The 23136-nt window shown below is 52.3% G+C and overlaps 1 protein-coding gene across 2 annotated transcripts in view; it reads left to right on the top strand.

The window, feature by feature from the left end:
• The window catches only part of PLA2G4E (phospholipase A2 group IVE), a 56450-nt gene that overhangs the window by 30587 nt on the left and 2727 nt on the right, over positions 1 to 23136 (top strand). For both annotated transcript variants that reach the window (XM_045539360.1, XM_045539365.1), the window contains exons 3-17: positions 3668 to 3804; positions 5685 to 5816; positions 6825 to 6865; positions 8451 to 8493; positions 9451 to 9514; positions 10430 to 10590; positions 10693 to 10779; positions 11181 to 11218; positions 13028 to 13163; positions 14386 to 14522; positions 16625 to 16847; positions 19387 to 19501; positions 20059 to 20196; positions 21919 to 22026; positions 22538 to 22741. In XM_045539360.1, coding sequence (XP_045395316.1) covers positions 3668 to 3804; positions 5685 to 5816; positions 6825 to 6865; positions 8451 to 8493; positions 9451 to 9514; positions 10430 to 10590; positions 10693 to 10779; positions 11181 to 11218; positions 13028 to 13163; positions 14386 to 14522; positions 16625 to 16847; positions 19387 to 19501; positions 20059 to 20196; positions 21919 to 22026; positions 22538 to 22741 — 1764 coding nt within the window. The remainder of the gene's footprint in view (positions 1 to 3667; positions 3805 to 5684; positions 5817 to 6824; positions 6866 to 8450; positions 8494 to 9450; positions 9515 to 10429; positions 10591 to 10692; positions 10780 to 11180; positions 11219 to 13027; positions 13164 to 14385; positions 14523 to 16624; positions 16848 to 19386; positions 19502 to 20058; positions 20197 to 21918; positions 22027 to 22537; positions 22742 to 23136) is intronic.

Below are 23136 nucleotides of genomic sequence, written 5' to 3'. Positions count from 1 at the left end.
GCGTGCCTGCATCTGTGCACTCAGACCTCCCGATTGTCCAGGGCCCTTTCTTCTGTCTTCTTCCTGCCACACCTGTCACTCAGAGGGTGAGGGTGCGTGGGCAGGGGCAGGCAGCTAGAGTAACAAGCTGAGGTCTGGCTCCGCCGGCCTCTTCATCCCATTGCCACACACTCCTTGGGCAGGCAGGCTGCCTTTTGGGGGCACTCAGTCCTCTCTGGGAACCCCCTTGTTGCTTATGTTTTCCTCATTTCCCCTGAGGAACAAGTGGAGGGCATATATGGCATCGGGGGGTGCCAGCCCTGGTCACATTGTGTCTGGACTCCACGACCGACATGGGCGGGACTGTGTTGCTGCCTTCCCAGGGTTAGGTTTGAGACTGTCCTCATGCCTTTCAGGTCCCGGGTTACTCTTGCCCCAAACTGTTCCCTTATAGTTCAAATCCAAAATGAACAGCTCTCCAATTTAGTCTTATCACCTGTTTCTGAGCTTCGCAAGATTTCAGAGAGGCTGAATGGTAGCGAACATGCAGAGATTCAGGGCTGACCCCTCATCAATAACTAAAAAGAGCGCTGGGCCAGGACTGGGAGGCAATTGGCCCAGAAACTCCCTAGCTGTCAGGAGCTTTTATTCTTCTTCAGAAAACAAAACCCAAACCAGCATCCCAAGGGGTGTCAGGCAGGTGTCTCCAGAGGTATTAGGGAGACAATGTTCTGAACATCTGTAAAGATAATTGAGTCATCTCTGCCACCCACATTCCAGGAAAGGAGACATATCATTCAAATGACCAAGCCCTCTGTCACTGCCTGAGGAACAAGGATTAGATCCCATCTCTGCCTAGAAAATCCCCTGTCCCTGTGAAATTCTCAGAATTGGTTCACCATTGCTTAACCATTCTTCATTGCCAACACGACAGTCACTACTCTTACAGTCAGCCAATGGTGCCCGCCCCAGATGTCATCTGGGCCCTCACTGACTTTCCTTCATCACCTCCCTCTGCAGGATGACACCCTCCTTGGGCCGCACTCTCCTTCCCTTTGATGAGGGAAACAGCTCTCTTCAAAAGAACTGAAAAACAAATGAATGCTTGGAATGTGGGTGTCCGATCAATCTTATCTCTTCTAGGGGTATTTTTATCTTAACTAGAGATTCAAGCCTTGGGCCAAAAATACTGAGATTTTATTTTATGGGTTTAATGGGAGAATGTTAGGCATGGACTGATGATAGGAAACTGATTTTAGAGGGCAACGGGCCTTTACAGGGTCTATCAAATCATGCATGCTAAGCAAGTGTTACAGAGTAAGTAGGTGCAGAGTTGGTCAGTCTTCACCTGCAGGCTTCCAGCATAGAGGAGGCAGATGTCAGCAGAATGATCCAGGCCTACAAGGAGTGGCCAATATCCAGGAAAAGCCAAGGGAGGGGTCCAAGAGGAGTGAGCAGGTTCCTGGTGAGTCTCCTCATTGGCAGGGCAATTAGACATGCTGACCTACTTACCTGGATCTGCAGTGACGCAGCCCAGAATTTCTTGGGTACTTCTAATATGGCCCTAGAGCAGGAAGTTGGGGTTTTCCATTCATTCATTTATTCAGCAGTTATCTAGTGAGTGCCTACTATGTCCCAAGGGCTAAAGACACACCGTCTCCTGGCCCTCTTGGTGTTCACAGTGCAATGGAGACAGACAAGTCAACCTGCCATTGCAGTGCAGTGTAGGAGTGCTCCATGCTGGGGGACACCTGGCCCAGACATGGGCACTCAGGCAAGGTTTCCAGAGGAGGTTCCTAGCCAGGAGAAGTGTGGGTGAAAGGAGAAGAGGGTAGAAGCATGTTCAGGGCAGAAGGAACCGCATGTGCAAGGCTTGAAGGCAAGACAGCATGGCACTTTTTGAGACCTGATTGAGTTTGGCTGGAGTCTGGAGTATGAGTGTGCATGTGTGTGTGTGTGTGTGTATGTGTATGTGTGAGGGTGGGTGCGTGTGAGTGTATGTGTGCATTCATGCTCACACTCACACATGGAGGGCAGAGGTGGGGTATAGGAAGGGTGGAAAGATGAGGCTGGGGCTGGGGGACGGGGTGGGGGCAGCCCTGTCAAGTGGTTGGAACTCCTTCGTGAGGACAGAGTTCAGCCGCTTTAGGATCTTAAACTGGGGAGTGATGTGATCATATCTAAAAAGCTCCCTCTGGCTTCTCTTGGGAGAGGTTGGAGTGGGGCAAGACAGAAGACAGGGAACCCAGTTGGGAAGTGGCCCCAGAGAGAATGCTGGCCTGCACCAGGCAATGGCAGTGCAGATGAGAAGTGGGCGGGTTCGAGATACACAGAGTTAAATCAATGCAACGTGAGAATCAAGGTGATACTTGGTTTCCGGCCTGGACACCTGAGTGATGGTAAAAAGAAGCAGGCTGGGCATGGAGGGGATGGGTGGGGACAATGAGATCATCGTTTTCTTTTGATTCTCTTGAGTTGTGGTTATTTGTTTTGTCTGGATTAAATAATCATCATGACATCTAAAGGATAGTGTCATCTCACCTTTATTCAGTGGAAGGAGGGCTATGAATTCCAATTCAGTGAATGGTGAGCCCTCAAAGATTAACCAGGTATCAGGGATTAAATTAGAAGGCAGGAATGTTTCTGATGCAAACCAGGGTTACTGACTCTGATAAAGCTTTCAGTGTAGTGACAGTGTAGGAGTAAGTCAGTCCCAGGGGACAGTCCTGGTTCCACTCTCATTAGTGACTATTAATAATAATTATGAACCACTTTGGATCAATCCTACCAGTATACAACTCCCATCCTCACACCAGCTTTACTATCTAGAGGACTCCCTGACACAGGAAACTGTACTGATTTTCACCATTTTCTACGTAGCTGGTGTGTACCCTGGGACTCACCCCAGCAGATTGCCAGAGAGTGACAAATGCAGCCATGGCACCCTTCCTCCCTTCTCTCAGGTAGAATGGAGGGGGAGCCAAGCTAAGCTTCTATTTTTCACCCTATCCCTTCTGTTGCTCCAACCAGAAGACTTACGGGGCCTCCCCATTTGGGGAGGGCCTATGGGGGTCAAGGCACTGTCCCTTGTCCAGAGCACATCCAACAACATCACACTTGGGTCATTCATTTAGAATGAAAAAAAAGTACTTGTCCACAGATGGGAAGGTTTCTTGGGTCATAAATCTCATGCTGGGAGACCAGGACAGGCATGAAGAGCCTGGCTAGGTGCAGTTGAGGCATTAAGTCAGATGGCCATGGCAGTCCCTGCTCCTAGATCCTGCTGAATAGCTGGTTCCATCCAAGCCCTTTCCCACTGGAGCCCTTCTAGGCCAACTCACAGCAGGCTGTGTTCTCATCTAGCCTGAGAGAGAGCTGGGCCTTGCTTTGGTATCCCTGGTGTCCTGGGCTAAGGCAAGAGGTAAACTGGACCTCTGGGGGCTAGTCTTCCGGATCTCGCCCTGACAGAGGGAAAACAGTGTGGCCATACCCTGCCCCAAACAGCAGGTGTTTGCTCAGAGACCAGGGTGCTTCTGATAAGACCCAGAGGCCATCAGTGTCCATGAGAATGGTCAGTGGGATGTGGGTCCCCCTCTGTGAAACCTATAGCCTGCAGTCTGTGACCTGCTCAACATTCTGGGACAAAGGTCTCCTCACCCTTGCCCTTTGCCCTGCCTTTCTTGGCCAGTGAGCCAGACAGACTGCTTTGTGAGCCTCTGGCTGCCCACTGCCTCTCAGAAAAAGCTGAGGACTAGGACCATCTCCAACTGCCCAAACCCAGAGTGGAATGAAAACTTCAACTTCCAGATCCAGAGCCAAGTGAAGGTGAGATATGGAAGACTGCACCTGTCTGCCTGCCACCATCTCTGTTCCCCTCTTGACTACTTGTCCTTCTCTTTGCTTGCATGTTCTTTGCGTATTTGTTTTTCTTTCTACCTACTTCTTGCCCTACCAACCCTTCTTCCCACTCACCCACTACTTCCTGTTGCCTATCTCACACTTGTCCCTCTCTGAGTCCATTTATCCTTCTACCTTCTGTCTAGTCTCTCTTGTCCTCCTGTCTAATTGTTGCTGGAACTGTACGTCTGTTGCCCCAAAACATACCGTGTTTCCAGTACCTCCACAGCATGCTCCAAGCAAGAGAGTACATGGGAGGAAGAGCCATTCCATTCACTAGGTCTAGTGCCAGTCTAATTCCAGCCAAGGGGTTTTCTCTCTCTTAAATCCTTTTTATATTGCTTTATTATTTCTATTTCTTTGGGTGTGTTTTCTTTCATTTATTGAGTTGTTGTTTCATGATGTCAGTCTTCCTCAGATTTATGGTGACTCTAAGTCAAATTCACATCTCCTGTGGGAGAATTATCCCTTGAGTATCCTCAGTTGTAACACCCTCAGCAGAGAGCTCTTAAGACATATTTGGCCTTATCATAGAGGCATCAACCCCCATCTGAGGCACTTGAGGCTGTTTATAAAGGATTCTTTATGAAACAGAAGGGCTTTATATTTGAAATTAGAATTTAGGCTTCCTTTGTCTTAAGGATTGTGGGGCTGCTGGGTTGGTTCTAGGACATACTTGGGTTTCTAGTAAGGTTAACAGATCTCGTGCAGTTGGGAACCCCCAGAACCACCTTGTGTCCACTAGATAAGGAGCTGGGAGGCAAGCCCAGCCCTAGCCCACATCTCCCAGGATCCTTGGAACAAGAGGCCTCAGAGAGTAGCCCAGGTCACCTGAGACCATTGACCTCAAAGTCCAGCCAGATGACTTGACTCTTGATATGTTGCTTTGGGTTTTTGTTGTTTTTGGTTTTTTGTTTTTTTTTTTTTGAGACAGTCTCACTCTGTTGCCCAGGCTAGAGTGCCGTGGCGTCAGCCTAGCTCACAGCAACCTCAAACTCCTGGGCTCAAGTGATCCTGCTCCCTCAGCCTCCCGAGTAGCTGGGACTACAGGCATGTGCCACCGTGCCCGGCTAACTTTTCTATATATGTTTTTAGCTGTCCATATAATTTCTTTCTATTTTTAGTAGAGACGGGGTCTCGCTCTTGCTCAGGCTGGTCTCGAACTCTTGAGCTCAAACAATCCGCCCGCCTTGGCCTCCCAGAGTGCTAGGATTGTAGGTGTGAGCCACCGCGCCTGGCCAACATGTTGCTTTCGGACCGTCCATAAGACTTTATTAAGGGCTAATGAGCCAAAGGATAGAGTTCACACACCTTACCCCAACCCCACCAATTATCAGAGCAATCTTTCCCAAATCATTCCTCTGGAGTGTTAAGATGTTAGCTTCCCTGATCTGGGTTTTCTAGCATCAAAGGGGCTGTCTTCAGCTCTCAGGGGCCCAAGGCTGGACATATTCTATATCTTGGCAGGGCTCTGCTTGCTCTGCTCCCTCCATCCCTCCCCCCAGCTGAAATGAAATCCTTCCACACTTCACAGGCCTGTGACAAGCTTGTAAAAGGGTGAAATTCTCCAGTAGGAGAGTGAAAGCAGAGGGGCAGGAAGGCTTTAGAGAGCTGGAAAGGAGGGAAAAGACACTTTCTTTCATTAATTTATTTCTCTACAAACACCTCTCACACCTGAGCAGGGACCACTGTGCTGTCCCCCATTTCTCAGACCTACCTCCTCGCTAGGACCAGGGTCAGGCCACTCATGCTGGGAATGGGTGGTTGCAACTGTAGTAATCAGACTTGTACCCTCCCTTCTCCCCTAGAACGTGCTAGAGCTGAGTGTCTGTGATGAAGACACAGTGACACCAGACGACCATCTCTTGACAGTTCTCTACGACCTCACCAAGCTCTGCTTCCGAAAGAAAACCCACGTCAAGTTTCCACTCAACCCAGAGGTAGGTGCAGGGACCCAGGCCTTCAGCCTCCTGCCTCATAAGGAGCAGCTGGTTATTCCCGTGAGGCCGTTCCACGGGCTCCTCTCTGTGTACACAGCCAAGGCGGGAAAAGATGGCACCACTGGTTCAAATCCCAGCACTATGGCTCACTAACTGTGTGACCCCATGAAAATTACTTTACTTCTCTGAGTTTCTGTTTCCTCATCTGTATAATGATGGTAATAACAGCTACCACACAGGGTTGTTGTGAGGCTTAAACGAGAAAACATAGTAAGGCAGCTAGCAGTGTTCACAGTATACAAAATGGAGAGGTAGTAAGTATTCGTTCCCTTCCCCCTTTTCTTCCCTCAGAGTCCTGTTTCTGGAATGGCCCCAGGGAAGAGAGGACAGATGAGGGAAAAGGTGGGCAACTCTGCAAGTCAGAGAAAGTCAGAGCTGGAGAGGACTGGGATGTTATAGAGTCAATCACTCCAAACTAGGCACAGGGAAACCTCAGATAACTAGTATCCCTGCCCTCACCTGGCCTACATTCCAGTGGGGAAACTGAGGTCCAGTGAGGTCATGGCTTGCCTCGTTACACAGCAAGAGGTGTGAAGGCATGGGAGGGGGAGGCTCCTGCCCCTCAGCGGTGGGCTTGCTGGAGGCCATCTCCCCCTCCCCTGCCCCAGGCACCGGGCCCCTGGGGAGGCTGGGGGAGCAGGGAAAGGCCACAGCTGGGGGTAGTGAGGAAAAGGAAATGTTCTGGGGCAGAGGAACTCCCATGCTGAGCTGAGGGTCTACTCCATGCCCCGATCTCCCCTGGGTTGTCAGTGATGTTCCTGATGTCAAAGACTTGGGGACAGACAGAGGCAGAGGGGGCCACAGAGCGCTGCAGGGCAGCAGGGCAGCTGTGGGGGAAGAACCAGGGCAGGTCCACAGGGGCTTCTGGCGCGGCAGAGGGTCCTGGTCAGCAGAGATGTGCAGACATGACTCACGGCCGCCTTCCTTTCTCCCTCCCCCCACACGCAGGGCATGGAAGAGCTGGAGGTGGAGTTCCTGCTGGAGGAGAGGTGAGTAGGCCCCGGCCCCCAGGGTCCACCAAGGTCCTGACCTTCAAGTGGCTTCTGGGAACAAGCATTTCACAGCTGGATCAGCCTTTCTGCCCTCCTCCCCTCTTCCTGTCTCACTCCTCACACTAACCCTGGACTCCTCACTGTGCATCAGAATCACTTGGCAGCCTCTAAATAGTGTAGGTGCGGGGCCCCAGCCTTGCTCATCCAGTTCTACTGACGTCAGTGTTGCTTTAATACTGCCTCAGTCTCCTGCTTTCCTGACGGTGGCCCCTGGAAAGAATTCCTGCCGCCCCGCCATGGTGAGGAGGGTTTGTTAAGGCCCAGCTAAGAAAGAGGTCAGAACCAAGGAGTCTCCTCCTTGACCCAGAACTGTTAGAACAAACACTCCCAAACCCAGGCCTGAAGCAGAGGCTGCCCCGCCTCTGCAGCCAACTTGGAACCTAGTCCGGGGAGGAGGCTCAGGTCCAACGTGTACGGTTGTTTCCAATCGTTCTCAATTAGGAAAATGACCCAGGGTCCTGGAGATGTGACTGAGCTGGGGGCTCACAGAACTAGGGGGCAGGGAGAAGAGGAAGATGAGAGAAGGAAGGAAGGGAAGAGGCAGTGAGGGAGGGCGGGGCCCCGCCCAGAGGAGACAAGCCCCGCCCCGGCACGGGCAGAGTGCGCCGTGATTGGGCAGCCCGCTCCTGGCTCCTCCCTCTCCCCCCCGCCCCGCAGGACGGAGCCCCCCCTGAACTTGTGATCAGCCTGAGGTAAGAGGATGAGAGGATTGAGATAGGACGAGAGGGCTTATCAGCTTGCACTAGGAGAATCTTCTGCCTAGGGGACCTTGGGACTATTTGAAGGAACTTACTTCCTATTAACAGCTGATTGGCAAATTAGAATCAACTTTATTTCATATTGAAGAACACTGAGGCTCTCTCCTCCAGTTCTTGGTGTGATGGGACTTTTGTGGAGGGAAAGCTCCTTGGCTGAATTAGAAAGTGGCTTGCGAAATGAAATATGTCAAGCTTGATAATAAGCGTTGATCCGAAGACAAAGTCATCTTGGGCTTAATTTTGGTGAGGGAGGCTGTGGACTCCCCTAGGCCAATTGCAACCTCAGAGGCTTATGTTTTCGACTTTATAACACAAGAACATTTAACACTCACCAGGCCCCTCTCTGGCTGGGTCAGAACTGTTTGTTAAATGCATAAATTAAATAAAACACGGAATGGAGTAATGGGTGATTTTGACTACCAGAACAGTTTACATCTGCCCTAGCTGGTTTTTATCCTTATAACTCCATGTAGTTATATCTGGTTGGGCACAAAGAACAGTTATCCTTTAAAAAAAAAATGGAACTCTTCTACTTCTTCTAACCTATGAATCTATTTTTTTCCTGGACGTTCTATTTCAAATGTATGCCAGTTTCCTCCTTGACAACCTAATGCAAATCTAAGGTTTCTTAAGCCAATATTTTTCGTAAGAACCAAAGAAGCCTCTGCTATTTTGTTATTGACTCTATTTATATCTTTGTCACCTTTATGAGAAATCAGTCAAGAATGACAGAACTGACCAGGAGTTCTTATTTTGTTTTTCAGTCCCTCTCCACCCGAGACCCTCATCACCAATGGCGTGCTGGTGGTAATTGTCCTTCTGGCTGCTGCTCTCAGAGGAACTGAACTGAGGGAGAAGACGCTGGGCCCAGCCCGGGCCCTTGTCCTATCCTGAGCCCAGTAGAAGTTAGACTGAATTAGGCCAGCCAAACGGGGCATACACAGGGACAGGAGTAGGAAGCTGGGCTCCGGCACCCAGGGAGGAGGTAGCTGGGACCCCAGTACCCCATAACCCACAAAGATGACCCTTCTCTTGAGAACCTCCCAATAAATGAATCCACTAAGGGCAGCCTCCTTCCAGATTCAGTCTTGGTCCTGTTCCCCACAACCCCAATACCTCTCTAGACACAATTTCAGTATTTAAAAATCTTCATAACTCAGCTGTTGGTACGGCTATTTTAATTAAGTGCCCCAGGGTTCAAGGAGACCTCTACTCCAAAAGAAGAGTCTCTGGGAAATTGTGGCAAAGGAATTTGATCTACCTCTGCTGCTTCATTTTTTTGTTTGTTTTGTTTTTGTTTTTGTTGTAGAGACAGGATCTCACTATGTTGACCAGGCTGATCTTGAACTCCTGGCCTTGGCCTCCCAAAGTGCTGGGGTTACAGGTGTAAGCCACCATGCTGGCCTTGCCTCTACTTCTTGACAAGGCTGTTTTGTTGGAAGTTCTCACTTTCAAAGCCCAGAGCTGAGCATTCCCTCACGTCAGATACCTGACCTGCTGAAAACATGACCCCTAGTAAACTGTGACCGTGCATCCTGGACATCCTAGGACAGCTTTGTTTTCAAATATCCTATCTCTGAGTGAGATGACCTGCCTTGATTAGGTTCAGGAAATGTGGTCAATACACCCCACGTTCCCCGGTGTCAGCCCAAAGTCAGACCAGTGAATTTATCCCCCCGAGCTTCATCTCCCCTCTTGGGCCTGGAAGAGCCAGGAGGTGTCTGGTGCTCAGACTTCTGGTGGCTCTCCCTTGCTTTGTTACAGTCTCGACAAGTCTCCTGCCTGGAGGTTCATGCAGAAGCCAGGAAACAGCAGAAGAGTAAGAAAAGTGAGCCATTTTACCTCCTCTGCCTGCTGGGGTGGGGTAGGGGGGTGCTGCTTCCAAATCCTGTCAACATCAGACTCGGCCTGGTCGGGGCTTCCCTGGGCTAAGGGGAACCAGTGGCTTGGCAGAATCAACTCCTCAGAATCATCTCACCCTCAGGGGTCATGATCCCCTGTCCTCCCAGCCTGCTCTACAGAGGGCGTGTTCTCCCAGGCCCCCACGGAACCCTTGAGTCCTCCAGGCATGACGCAGGAAATGCACCTAGGCTCCCGGTGCTGCCCCTGTGCCCACTCCTGTCTGCGCCGCGCCCTGCCAGGACCTCGGGTTGCCTGGGTCAGTGCGGAGGTCGGCACCGGGTGCTGGCAGTGCTGACATGCTCAGGGCCTTTCTCATTGTGCCCCTGCCAATAGGCAGATCACAATCCATGTGAAGTCCTAGCATTTTATAGCTGCAGGGACCTAAGGGATCTGCAAATACCAGACCCTGCTCTCTGCCCCACCCCATCCTGCCCATGCACGGCTTCCAGCCTGTCCAGGGGCACAGTGCAGTGCCACCCGCAGACAGTGGGGAGGCAGGGAGGACGAGGCCTCCACCCCCAGACTGCCAGGATGATGAGGGCCTGCTCTCTCTGCAGTGGGCAGGTAGCTCTGGGAGATCTTCTGGCAGAGAAGAGCCAAGGAGGACTCTATATCTAAAAGAGTTTTCTAGAGACCACATTTGTCAGCATCACTCACAAGCCTTGTTAAAATGCAGATTCCTGCCCTGCCCTACAGAATGAGACTCTCTGGGCATTTGAACCAGTGCCCGGGTGATTCAAAACTCCCCCTGGGCACCTCCAGATAGGCTTTTTGCTGGGCCAAGTGAGGGGGTGGGGAGTGAGAGGCTTCTGGGGCCTCATCGCCTTGTCCTCTCTCCCAGTGAAGGACCTCTTGGTGATGGTGAGCGAGTCCTTTGAGGACACCCAGCGCATCCCGCCCTGCCCGGAGCCCTGCTGCCCCAACCCTGCCTGCTTCCACTACCCCAAGTACTTCCAGTCCCAGGTGCATGTGGAGGTGCCCAGGAGTCACTGGAGCTGCAGGGTACGAGGCACTTGAGTTGGGGGAGGTGCAGGGGACTGGGGCAGATGGGGGCTGCCAGAGAAGCCCCTCACCCCCTCTCATGGAACCCACCCCTCCTTCCAGCTTTGCTGCTGCAACGCATACAGGAACGGCCCCGTCTGCCAGCCCCTCGACTGCCTTTCCGATGGCCAGGCCGTGACCCTGCCTGTGGTGAGGGCCTGCAACTGGGAAGGGGACCCTGAGCAGCTTGCCTGGAGCTCCCGTGACAGGAAGATGGGGAGACCCTGGGGGGCCCGAGGGGAAAGATGTGTCCTGGGTTCTCTCTCAGAAAGGGAGAGGAGTCTGGAGGGGTAGGAGACTGATGAGCTACAGTGTGGTCCAAAGAGATGTGTGGAGGCTGAGGTGAAGACGGTGGGGAGAATCGTGTCCAGAGGAGGGAAGTAGGGGTGGAGCATGCGTGTGTGAGCATGTGTGAGCATGCATGTGCAAGCATGCACATGTGCCAAGTCAAGTCCCGGAGTGGACAGTGTGGAGCGTCTCCACTTCTTTGGTTGGGCTCACTTGGCTCTGAATTGTCATCCCTGACCAGCTTTTCATCTTTCACTCCCCAGGGCGAGGATTATGAATTACACATGAAGTCTACACCCTGGTAAAGTACCCTCTAACTTATTCACACTAGTGGTGTGAAGTGGTATCTCACTGTGGTTTTGACTGGCATTTCCCTGTTGGCCAATGATGCTGCGCATCTTTTCATGGGCTTGTTGGCCTTTTGCATGTCTACTCAGATCCTGTGCCCACTTTCTAGGTGGGTTACTTGTCTTTTTATGAGTCATTTGAATATTCTGGATACAAGTCCCTTGTCTGATATATGACTTGTAAATATTTCCTCCTATTCTGTGGCTTATTTTCTCATTTTCTTAATGGTGTCGTTTGAAACACAAAGGGCTTTAATTCTGATGGAATCTATTCATTTATTCTTTCATCGCTTGTGCTTTTGGTGTCATATCTAAGACACTATTGCCTACTCCAAGGTCATGAAAATTTATTTCCATGTTTTCTTCTAAGGCTTTTATAGTTTTAGCTCTTACATGTAGGTCTATGGTTGATTTTTAGTTAATTTTGTATACAGTGTGAAATAAGAGTCCAATTTCATTTTTTTGCATGTGGATATCCAGTTGTCTCAGCACCATTTGTTGAAAAGCACCATTGAATTATCTTGGCACCCTTGTCAAAAATCAAGTGACCATATTTCTATTTATAGTTTGTTTAGCTATTTGCCCTTGGACAAGTTCTTTAACCTCACTAAGTCTGTTTTCCTCATCTGTAAGTTGGGAGAATAGCAAGCATAGCGTATGCCATGGGGCTGCTTTGAGGATCCATCGAGGTAGCACATATGGCAAAAACCAAGTAATGTTATTGTTGTTATTATTATTGCATCATTATTCATTCTTTCTTGAGGCCAAGGGAAGAGTTATTTCTCAAAGCTCTGTCTGCACTCCTGTGCTTGACATGGAGGATGTGTGACAGGAGAGCTCCCAGGCCTTCAAGGAGATGTGGCTTTGTTAGTGAGTCAAGGCTCAGGTCAGAAAGCGTCAAGGTCCGTTTTCCTGGAGACACTGGGGAGCCGGGCCTCGGAGAAGGAAGGGATGTAGGTGGGCAAAGGGAGGGTGCCAGTGAGGCAAGGGCCTGCGCACAGGACTGCTCCTGGGGACTGAGAGCCTGGTGGCTCCTTCCAGGAGGTAGTTTGAGGTGTGCTTGGCCAGGTCAGCTAGGATCTTGGATGCCAGGCTGGGAGTCTGGGCTTGTTCAGGGCAGGGACATGATAAGAAAAGGGCAAGCACTGGGCATGTCACAGCCACTCCTGCCCCACCCGCCTTGCAGACCTGTGGGGCAGACACAGCGAGATCAGGGATGTGAATGCTTTTGTCAATTGCACAAACACACAGAGGATTATTATTCTGGGAGCAGGAAGGGCTTTATGAAGAATGTGAACAGGGAGTTTGTTTATCTAGCTCAGAAGACTCCATACTGTATAGCCTCATCCAGAAGGATTTGCCAAAAGGACCTTAGGCCTGTTGTCAGCCATGTCTGGCTTTGAGCTATAGGAGGCACCTGGGGGAAGCCATTCTAGACTTTCCAGATCTTGCTGAGGAAGCAGAGGGCTCAAAGAGTCCCTAATAGAAGTGCCAACAGTTATCTTTTGTCAGATCCCAGCTTAGAGTGTTCCAGCTAAGCCCTTGGGGGCTTACATTTGTTATCTCATTGAGTACTGAAGACAGCCCGAGACTTTAGCATGAGTTACCCCATTTTACAGATGAGAAAGTGGAGGCCTGAGGTTGCAGAGGTGAAATATGGCAGAACTGGGCTTCAAGCCTGGGTCCAACTGACCCTAAGCCATGTCTGCTCCATGGGGGTAAAGGGTACAGGCCTGCTCAGCCAGGGTCCTCTCTCCTCACAGCCCCGAGATGCTGGACGTGCGGCTGGGCTTCAGCCTGTGCCCGGCAGAGCTGGAGTTCCTGCAGAAGCGGAAGGTGGTGGTGGCCGAGGCGCTGAAGCAGGTGCTGCAGCTGGAGGAGGACCTGCAGGAGGATGAGGTAGGTAATCCGAGGTCACCCGCCTGGGCTCAGGGCCTCCTCTGGGCAGAGCTGGTCCTTCCCACCACGCCCTGCCAGCCACCCCAGGCCTTTCCCTGTGCAGGGCAGCCTCGGCGTCACCTCCCTGGTGGCTCTTCCTGCCAAGGTGCGGTGCCCAGGTGAGGGCTGTGCTGGATGTGATTCAGTTACATATTCACAAGGGGAGGGGAGGGACCCTGGCTGCTCCTGCCATGCACTAGCAGATCCTGGGGTGACTAATGGTGCCTTACGTACATGGGGACAAAACGACCTCTTCAACCCAGCCAGGAGAACATTTTAAGATATACCACCTCATGCACCACACACCTCCACCCAAAAGGCCTTAGGTCCTTCATTCTTCAACTGTCTCAGCTCTCACATCCGCACATGCAGACACACCCCCAGAAATAATAGCAGTAGGAAGCTGGAGAGAAGCAACTTGCACTCCAGGGCCAATGGCTTCTTCCTGTGGGAGCAGACAGAGGTGCCTTTGTCAGAGCCCTGTCTCCTCTGACAGGGACTGAGGCCCCTGATCACCCAGGCAGCAGGCAACCCTGCCAGTGCCGCCTTCTGAGGCTGACCACAGGTGAGATGGGGACCTGGTGTGCACCCAGGAAGACGTGTGATTGGGCTTTAGCCAATGGAAGGATCTTACGGTCCCCACTCAGACGAACAGCTGGAGTGAGTCTTCACAAAGAGCCCCTCCCTCCCATCTTCAGGGAAACTTAAAGATCTTAAGCTTAAGTGCATCAGAAACCTCTGTCATCCCAGAGCTGGCAAGCCTGCTCCTTCCCACGTCAACCATTCATTTACTCCTGCTCTCCAAATACAGCACACACACAGCATGTGCCACGCAGTGAGCAGGCTGCCCACCCACCCGGACCCCAGTTTTATCATCTGTTCACTGAGGTCTAAGAACTCTTCTAGCCGTTACTTTCTATGATTTGCCAGGCCTGGGTCAGAGCCCTTCGCAGACACCAACCATTGAGTTTGGAGCTGAGGCCTAATTCTGGGCCTCCCAGGAGGGACTCCAACCTGTGGAAAGGAAGGTGCCAGGTGGCACAGTGCCCCACTCTCTGGTCCTCGTGGCCAGCTCTGCCTTCTCCACTGTTCTTTCCAATCTGCTCTCTGCCATCCCAAGCCTTCTCCCACCCGGTCTTGACCCTGGAGCCCTCCCCAACCCTCTGCCTCTGTGTGCCCCTAGGTGCCGCTCATAGCCATCATGGCCACTGGGGGTGGAACAAGATCCATGACCTCCATGTACGGCCACCTGCTGGCGCTGCAGAAGCTGAACATCCTGAACTGTGCCAGCTACATCACTGGCCTGTCGGGGGCCACCTGGTAAGGAACTGGGAGCCACTGTCTGGTGGCGCCCAGAGGAAGCAGCACACGGGCTGGCCTGGGGTCTCTGGTGAAGCTCCTCCCTCTCCCACCCCAAGACAAAGTGCCCCAGGAAGCCTGGGGAGCTCCCCCACCTACAGCTGTGTGACTTGGGCGGCAGCTTAAGTCCCTGGAGGCTCAGTTTCCGTATCTATAAAGCGGGGATAACTGACTTCATGCGGTTCTTGTAAGAGGCTCTCCCAGTGCTAAGTACACCAGAGACATTACATTTCTTGGCCATTACTGATGTTACTATTTTCCTGCTGCTGTGGCAGTGACCCAGGAGCATGGCAGCCAACTAAGAGTGACCCACTGGGGCCAGTGACCCCATCCTGCTGGGGAGAGGCGGCCACCTGCTCTCAGGGCAGGGTGGGTGGAGCTAGCTCAGTTGCTCTGGCTGCCCACCCGGCCCCCGCCCACGGCCTCTGCCCTGCCTGGCTTCCTCGGGCAGCTGCTGGGCTCCTACCTCCTCGCTCCTGCGGGTGAGCGCAGGGCTCCCCGACAGGGCGGCACAGCGCCTGGGGCCCACAAAAATGTTAATTTATTTTAAAGTCAGAAGGAAAAAATGAACTTCTAGATTGAAGAAAATGTTTTTTAAAATAACATTAATATATTTGTTTTTGTACAACACAGTTGTGAAACATAAGGTTTAATATTTCTTATGGTGGAAGGGGCTCATCAAAGTCATCATGTGGCCCTGGTTCAGGGTGTCCTCCTGGCCAGGGCCGCATGTCACTCTGCCCATGACTAGTGGGCCTGTGACCCTCCACTAGGAAACCAAGGGCTCCTCGTGTCACGCCACCTCGTCAGGGGGCTGGAGGTGTCAGCCCAGATGGGACAGAAGGGACCGCTAGCACTTAGCGGTGTTGCCTCTGTGCCAAGCCCTGGGCTGACTACTGCCTACGGATCATCTTGTTTCCTCCTCACAACGAAACTATGAGGGAGGTGCTGTCATTATTGTACAGCTGGAGAGACACAGTAATTTGCCAGGGTCACTCACCCAGACCTGGGCCCACATTCTTAATCTCCACGTGAAACGGCTGCCCCGGGTGGTGGGTGAAGAAGACAACTTGCTTCCAGCAGGATTGAGGGCTCCTGCATCCTCCTGGACGTCTGCAGGCCAGACAGGAAACACAGAGGAGCTCAGGCCCGGCCATGGGGAGGGTGGAGGGTCCTCTGGCCTGGGGAAAGCATGAGAAGCATTCTTTTAAAAACAATCATCTGCAATGGTTTTTGGAAGCTTTCAAAATTACAAAGCTATCAGGATGAACCTTATGGAGAGCAGGGTGCTTTCTGTTGAAATCTCCTGACCACCTCCTATCTTCCTGGGAACAAGGCCAGTGAAGGAAGAGACCACTGTTCACACAGCTGTGCAGCTGCAGACGAGTTCCCCTCAGGGGCTCGTTCTCGGGCCCTTCCCTGTCCTGACAGAAAAGCTGGATCCAGGATGAGGCAGGCAGAGGCCAGACCCAGGGCTGTGGAGATCACCATCTTTGTTTTGCTCCCCTCAATGGCCCACGTGTAAGCTAAGAAGAAGGGAAAATAAATCTTTAGCTAACATCATAATTATGCCAATGAATGTGGCAGAGTAGACAGAGCCCGGGATCTGGGATCAGCCAAGCCTGGGTTTAAGTGTTGGCTCCGGCGTTTACTTTGTGCCAACCCCTTTACATCACGCTAACTCATGTAATCATCACTGTAGTTCTCCCCATTCTACAGATGGGAAAACTGAAGTGAAGAGTGGTTAAGTAGCCCAAGATCATACAGCTAGTGAGGGGCAGAGCCTGGTTTTGAAGATCTGGGTCCAGAATCTCCATCTTAACCAACATGTTGTACCCAGCACACAGTAGGCACTCAAGATAGGGTAGCAATTGTGATTATGAGTAATAATGTTCACCTCTCCCCTACCCCTGCCAGGCCTCTGCCTCACCCCGTTTCCCCCAGGCTCCTCTCCTGGCAGGTTGGGGTTCCCAGTGACCTGCCTACCTTCTTTCCTGCCCAGGTCCAGGCTTGGTCAGACCAGGGCTGGGTCAGCTCTGTCAGCCATGCCTGTCTCTCTCCAGGACCATGGCTACCTTGTACAGTGACCCCGACTGGTCCTCCAAAAATCTGGAGCCTGCTCTCTTCGAGGCCCGGAGACATGTGGTCAAGGACAAGCTGCCCTACCTATTCCCAGACCAGCTCCGCAAATTCCGGGAGGAACTCCGACAGCACAGCCAGGAAGGCTACAAGGTCACCTTTACACACTTCTGGGGCTTGCTGATCGAGGCTTGTCTGGGGGACGAGGTAGGCACTCAGCTGCCCCTGGGCCCCACCCTGCCCCAGCTGATGTCCAGCTCTCTTTCTTCATCAGAGCAGTCTGGACTTCCATTGCAGCAGAGGGTCTTAGGTTAGACCTGCAGATGTATCCCTGGGCTGTAAGAACCATGAAGGTGCTGGAATCCATGATGGAGGAAGATAATGGGATCGTCTTCCCATCTACCCTTTAGAGAATGACTGAGACCCTCATGCTGGGGCAACCCTACATAGAGGCAGCATGTCCTCTGGCAGCCGTGCCCAGACACTTGTGAGAGAGGAAGCTGGAGAAGGCTGGGGAGCCATGAGATGGTGATCCAAGTCTGACCCTAAGAGGGGAGAGACCAAAAAAGGTCAGGTGGAAGCATCCTAGACTGCTGCATTGTCTGGGAAGGTTCCATAAGGCCCTTGGAGGGTCTTCTAGCCGAAGTTGGCCGTCAGAGGAGTCCTACATCTCCCAGGATGAGTCTGCCTCAGTATCCGTACCACACTCAGTCACAGGAAGTGTGGCCCCAGCACACATTTAGCTATAGATTTGAGAGCATAGCAGCTGGGGCCCTTAGTCAATACCGCTGTCTGTGGTTGGAGGTCTGCAGGGCTCGTGGACATTGGAATGGGCTCAGCTAGCACCTAGGCCCTTCAGGCTGCACAGGCCTAAGAGGTGAACCAACTTTGGCTGTTGCTTGGCCCTAACACAGAGCTTCCCACCTAACCTCTATCCAGGCCCATGGTTCTCTGCTCCACTCCCAAAGGTTTCTGGGGAGTTCTGAGTTCAAAGCAGAACTCTCCAGAAGGAGGAGGGGCAGCAAATTATTTTCTAGTACATCCTCTCTTCTAGAAAACCAAACCATTTGAGCTACCAAAGATGATCTCACCCTCATCTTCAATATTCACTCATTCATTCTCTCAATGAAATTAATTAAGTTCCCTGCATGCCAGGAACTATGCTGGCCAGTGGGGATTCAGAAGGGAGTCGGAGGTGGCTTCCAACTGGAGGAGCTCACCACTCCCGATGGATCCCACCCACCTTTGCTAACCCACCCTCAAGCCTGTCCTTGTGCTGAGCAGGGCAGGCAGAGGCTGAGGGCGCTGGCTTTTGGATTCAAGCAGGACAGGGTTGAAATTCTGGTCCTGCTCTATACTCTTTCTTAAGTGGGGATTACATCAATAAGTGGGTGTTAATATTTTAAAGAATATTTGAACAATAATATCTTAACAATAGTTAGTGCCCCATGTGATGAGGAGAAAGGCACCAAGGCTTTCTACATCAGAGTCTGAGCATTTGTGGGGGTTGGTGCAGGGAGGAGCTGGGGTTCGCAGGGAGCAAGGCTGGGGTTGATGTTGGGAGGCCTCTGCTCTTCCACTCTGGGCAATAGAGCCCCTTCCCTCAGGGCCCCTCGACAAGGGGTGTGGACTGGCTCTCCCAAGTCTGCAACTTCACTGCCAGGACAGTCAGCTCTTGGCGCCCAGATCTTGAGGCCCAATTACGATCCTGTTTCCCTTCAAAGGAGACCCACAAGTCATGGGGCCCACACATGTGTTTGCTATCCCACAGGGGTTCTATAGCCTTCCCACACTTGGGTGACTGGGGTTGGTCACCCAGCAGGCAGCTGCTTGGCCTGAGGTTGGAGCCCGGACCTCTAAGACCTCAATGCCGCCTTGTCTGCACTGGCTGCTTTGCTGGGGGAGGGGCCTGTGGCCCAGGCTGATCTGCAAGGCTCCCCACTCTGATTATACAGCACAGCACTCTGGGGACGTAGAGTGCTCAGGTTTCCAAGCCTTTTATTAAAAAAAAGAAAAAAAATTTTTTTTTCTCCCAAAAAATTTTATGAAGGAGCCCAATATGCCAAGCTGATGAAAAGAAAGGATGGCTGAACATAGTGGCTCATGCCTATAATCCTAACACTTTGGGAGGCCAAGGCAGGAGCATTGCTTGAGGCCAGGACTTCAAGACCAGCCTGAGCAACATAGTGAGACCCTGTCTCTACAAAAAAAAAAGAAAGAAAAATTAGCCAGGCATCGTGGCACATGCCTGTAGTCCCAGTTACTTGGGAAACTGAGGCAAGAGAATCGCTTAAGCCCAGGAGTTTGAGGCTGCAATGAGCTATGATTGGGCTGTTGCTCTCTAGCCTGGGTGACAAAGCAAGACCCATCTCTATTAAAAAAAAAAAAAAATGGAGCCACTCCAGTTTCAGCATGGTAGGAGATAATGGGGCTAAAGCGGGGCAGTGGTAGCCTCCCCAACTCCTTCCTCTTTATCTGCTGCCCCCTGAGGCCAGGAGGACGCTGGGATGCTGAGGGAGAGCCCTAAACTGCAGACCGGTCCCACCCTGGTCTGTGTGCCTGGGTGCTGCACACTCTACCGCTGCATTTCGGGAGTGGGCTTGCTAGTGTCAGCTGGGCCTACACAGCAGCCTGGTGGGCTCAGGAGCTAGGAGATGGCCACAGGGGTCCAGATTGTCCTCCTGTTCAGCACTGTCCCCCGGGCTGCTCGTCTCCTTCTTCACCTTAATCATTTTGTGTCCCCCAGAGAAATGAATGCAAACTGTCAGAGCAGCGTGCTGCTTTGTGCCGGGGCCAGAACCCCCTGCCCATCTACCTCACTATCAATGTCAAGGATGATGTGAGCAACCAGGATTTCAGAGGTAACGCTGTGGCTGGTGATTTACAAGGCGGGTATGTGAGGGGTGGGGTCCCTTCTTGGTGGGCAAAGGCACCCAGCACCTCCAGGTCCCCAATCCTGTGCACTCTGCCAACCTTCACATCAGAAGACTGTGCCCACAGCCGAAGAAATCAACTTTGGTGCCCATTCTGCCCTGCTGCACGGGTAGTGCCCGTGGGCACGGTCCTGCGGCTTCCCCAGGAACCTGCTGGATGGGATTGGGGAAAATAAAGGTCGTGAAAGGAAGGAGTCCTAGATGTTTCTTAAGTTGTCCCGAGGGAGGGACTCTAGAGACCTGCCCAGCTTCGGGGTCAGTTTCGGCCCCAGCTCATCTGGCTTTGAGGAGCAAATGCCTGGCCCCAGAAGCCAGCCACAGGCGCCCCCAAGTGCCCTGTGGGGGAACTGTGGCCTGTCTGTCCCAGGCTCTCCAGGGCAGGGAGCCGGTGGGGGCAGGTGGCAGGAGGCAGGAGGGAGGCCCTGGCTGTGTGGGCGTGGCTCCCTGGCCTGAGCCTGACACCTGCCCTGCTGCTTCCCATGCAGAGTGGTGCGAGTTCTCCCCCTACGAGGTGGGCCTACAGAAGTACGGGGCTTTCATCCCCACCGAGCTCTTTGGCTCCGAGTTCTTCATGGGACGGCTGATGAAGAGGATTCCTGAACCTCGAATATGCTACATGCTAGGTGACTCCTGACTGCGGGACTCCCCTGGGTACCTCACCCGCCTTTGAATTACAGGAATGACTGGGAGGATTTTGTCCTGGTGCTGAGCTGCCTGGATTATTCCTTGAACATGTGACCTTCCTGGCATTTGCCAACATCACCTCTTCCTAGGAAAGGCTCCCAAGCCTACCCCTGGATGGGCCTCCAGAACTACCCTGAACTCCCTGTGGCCCTTTGGGCCCAGAAGGACATGACAAGGGCCCCTAAGTCATTGGGGACGAGAGGGGACTCTCCCAATGTCCTGGCCTCCAGTGATCTCCCTGGGGTCTACTCAGAACCACATTGGGAGTGGCAGGCTCAGATGGAAGCTTCTGTAACTCCCACCCCCTCCGCCTGGCTTCAGGTGGCAATGCACCTGCTTCCAAGGGGCTAGAGAGACCACAGGGTAAAGGGCAGAGTCACCAGAGAGGCCTGGACCAGCCTCCTACCCTAAGCTCCTTGGTCCTTCAGAAGCCAGGTCCCCTGAGTGCAAGGGCCTGGCTGCAATGCCTACTCTTACTCCTTCCTGCCTCAACCATGTCTGTCAAAGGGCGACCTCAAAAACTACCCACGTTTACAGCCTAGACAACGTGTTCTTATTTAAACTAGTTGTCTGCACTCCCCCTCTGTCTATTCCAATTTAACCCATCCCGGAATGTCTCACTCAAGCCCCATCTCTTCTTTGAAGCCCACCCAGAAGCCCCCAGTACAATGGCCTCTCCTTCCCCCTGAACACCTACCCTATTTGGCATGTGGTTCAGAAAACTGCAGTTAAAACACTTGGGCTTGAACTCTGGCTCCTCACTTACTAGCTGTGTGAAGTTGGCCCAATTACTTAACCTCTCTGAGCTCCAGTTTTCTCACCTGTAAATTGGGCTTAAGAGTAAAACCTACCTTATAGAGTATCCAAATGGGTCGACATATGTGAAAGATTTCATATGAATATTGTTATTAGTGTGTTACATTTAAAAATCGTAATAACAGGCTGGGCGTGGTGGCTCATGCCTGTAATCCTAGCACTCTTGGAGGCCGAGGCAGGAGGATTGCTCGAGGTCAGGAGTTCGAGACCAGCCTGAGCAAGAGCGAGACCCCGTCACTATTTAAAAATAGAAAGAAATTAACCGGACAACTAAAAATATGAAGAAAAATTAGCCGGGCATGGTGGCGCATGTCTATAGTCCCAGCTACTCGGGAGGTTGAGGCAGAAGGATTGCTTAAGCTCAGGAGTTTAAGGTTGCTGTGAGCTAGGCTGATGCCACAGCACTCTAGCCCGGGCAACAGAGTGAGACTCTGTCTCAAAAAAAAAAATTAAAAATCATAATAACAAATAGCATTACATTTATTGAGTGCTCACCATGTGCCAGGGACTATCCTAAACACTTTAGGTGTATTAACTGATACAAGAGGTGGCATCCGGACTTGAACTCAAAGCTTGTACTTGTCGCATTAAGTCCCTGCTAGGGCTATGCCTTATAGACTTTCATGCCTCCTGGCACTGAGGGAAGGGAGGAGAGCGGAGGGCTGGGGCCATCGGTCACTGTGCCTGTCAAGCTGTACCATGGGGAGAGGGGAATCACAGTCTATCTCACCCCCTGAGCAGCCTGGCTTGGAGGGGGACTCAAGGCCAAGGCAGAACCAGCCAGCATTTGGGTAGGCCTGGGGGCTGCAGGGTGGAGCTGCTCATGGCTGGCCTTGACTCCTTAGGTTTGTGGAGCAGCATCTTCTCCCTGAACCTGCTTGATGCCTGGAATCTGTCCCACACCTCGGAGGAGTTTTTCCACAGGTGGACAAGAGAAAGAGTACATGACATTGGTGGGTGACCTGCTGGCTTCCCCTTGTGGCTGGGTGATGGGGGTGGCATGGGTCACAAAGTGAGGACTAGTCCACCTGCCATGTGTTTCCACATTGCCGTATGGCCCGCAGACATGGGAAGGCAGCTGGGGCTAGGTAACTTCCCTGTCTAGAGGGGAGGGTGACTGTAGGTGACACCTGTGCCAAGGCCCAGCAGAAAGCCTCCCAGCACCCAGGCGAGCTGACAAGGGTAGGGATCTATGAGCACAGTTAAAGATCACTCTTCTAGACTCCCTGTCCAGACTCTGGGGCCCTCCTTACCTGTCACACTGCCTCTCCACCACCCCCTTCCCCGGTTCCGTGTCTCTCACCTGGGTCCTCCTGGCTCTAGTGCCAGGGCCTTGAGAGCTCAGCAAGGAAGGTATGAGCTGCACTTACAGTGGCTCACCTCTGAGTGCCAGGCAACCATGTGGGACTTTACCTGGGCCACCCTACTCTTGTGACCCACCCTCCATTCTCCCCTCCCCTGCAGAAGATGAGCCGATCCTACCTGAAATCCCCAAATGTGATGCCAACATCCTGGACACCTCGGTAGTGATCCCAGGGTCATGGTTGTCCAATACTTTCCGAGAAACCCTCACCCATCGGCCCTTCGTGTCTGAGTTCCACAACTTCCTGTCCGGGCTACAGCTGCACACTGACTACCTCCAGAATGGCGAGTTCTCCATGTGGAAAGGTAACCCTACCTGGCTGCTCCCTGAGGCCTGCCTCCATTTGGAGGAGGAGGAAGTAGATGTCGAGGCTGGCATGGAGAAATAATGAGAAAACTCCTCCGACCAAGTTCATTGGGTCGGTGGCAGACTCTCCCCCGTGGTGTATTCCACGTTTGGTGGTGTCGTCTTGAACAATGCATGGGTCCAGAGGCAGAGAGCGGTGTGTGTATTTAATTCACTGAATTTGTACCCCAACTATATACAGAATCTATACATCAATCCCAGCAGGAAAAAGTTGGTCCCATTTTACCGATGGGGGAATATGAGCCCTTGTTTTCTGCAGTTGTGCTCCTGGGATGCTTTGTAATGTGTTCCCCTTGGAAATGGGATGGCTCAAGATCCCCCATGTGGTAAGGAG

Source organism: Lemur catta, chromosome 1, assembly GCF_020740605.2.
Source record: "Lemur catta isolate mLemCat1 chromosome 1, mLemCat1.pri, whole genome shotgun sequence".
Lineage (NCBI taxonomy): Eukaryota > Metazoa > Chordata > Mammalia > Primates > Lemuridae > Lemur > Lemur catta.
This window is presented reverse-complemented; position numbering and strand designations above follow the sequence as displayed.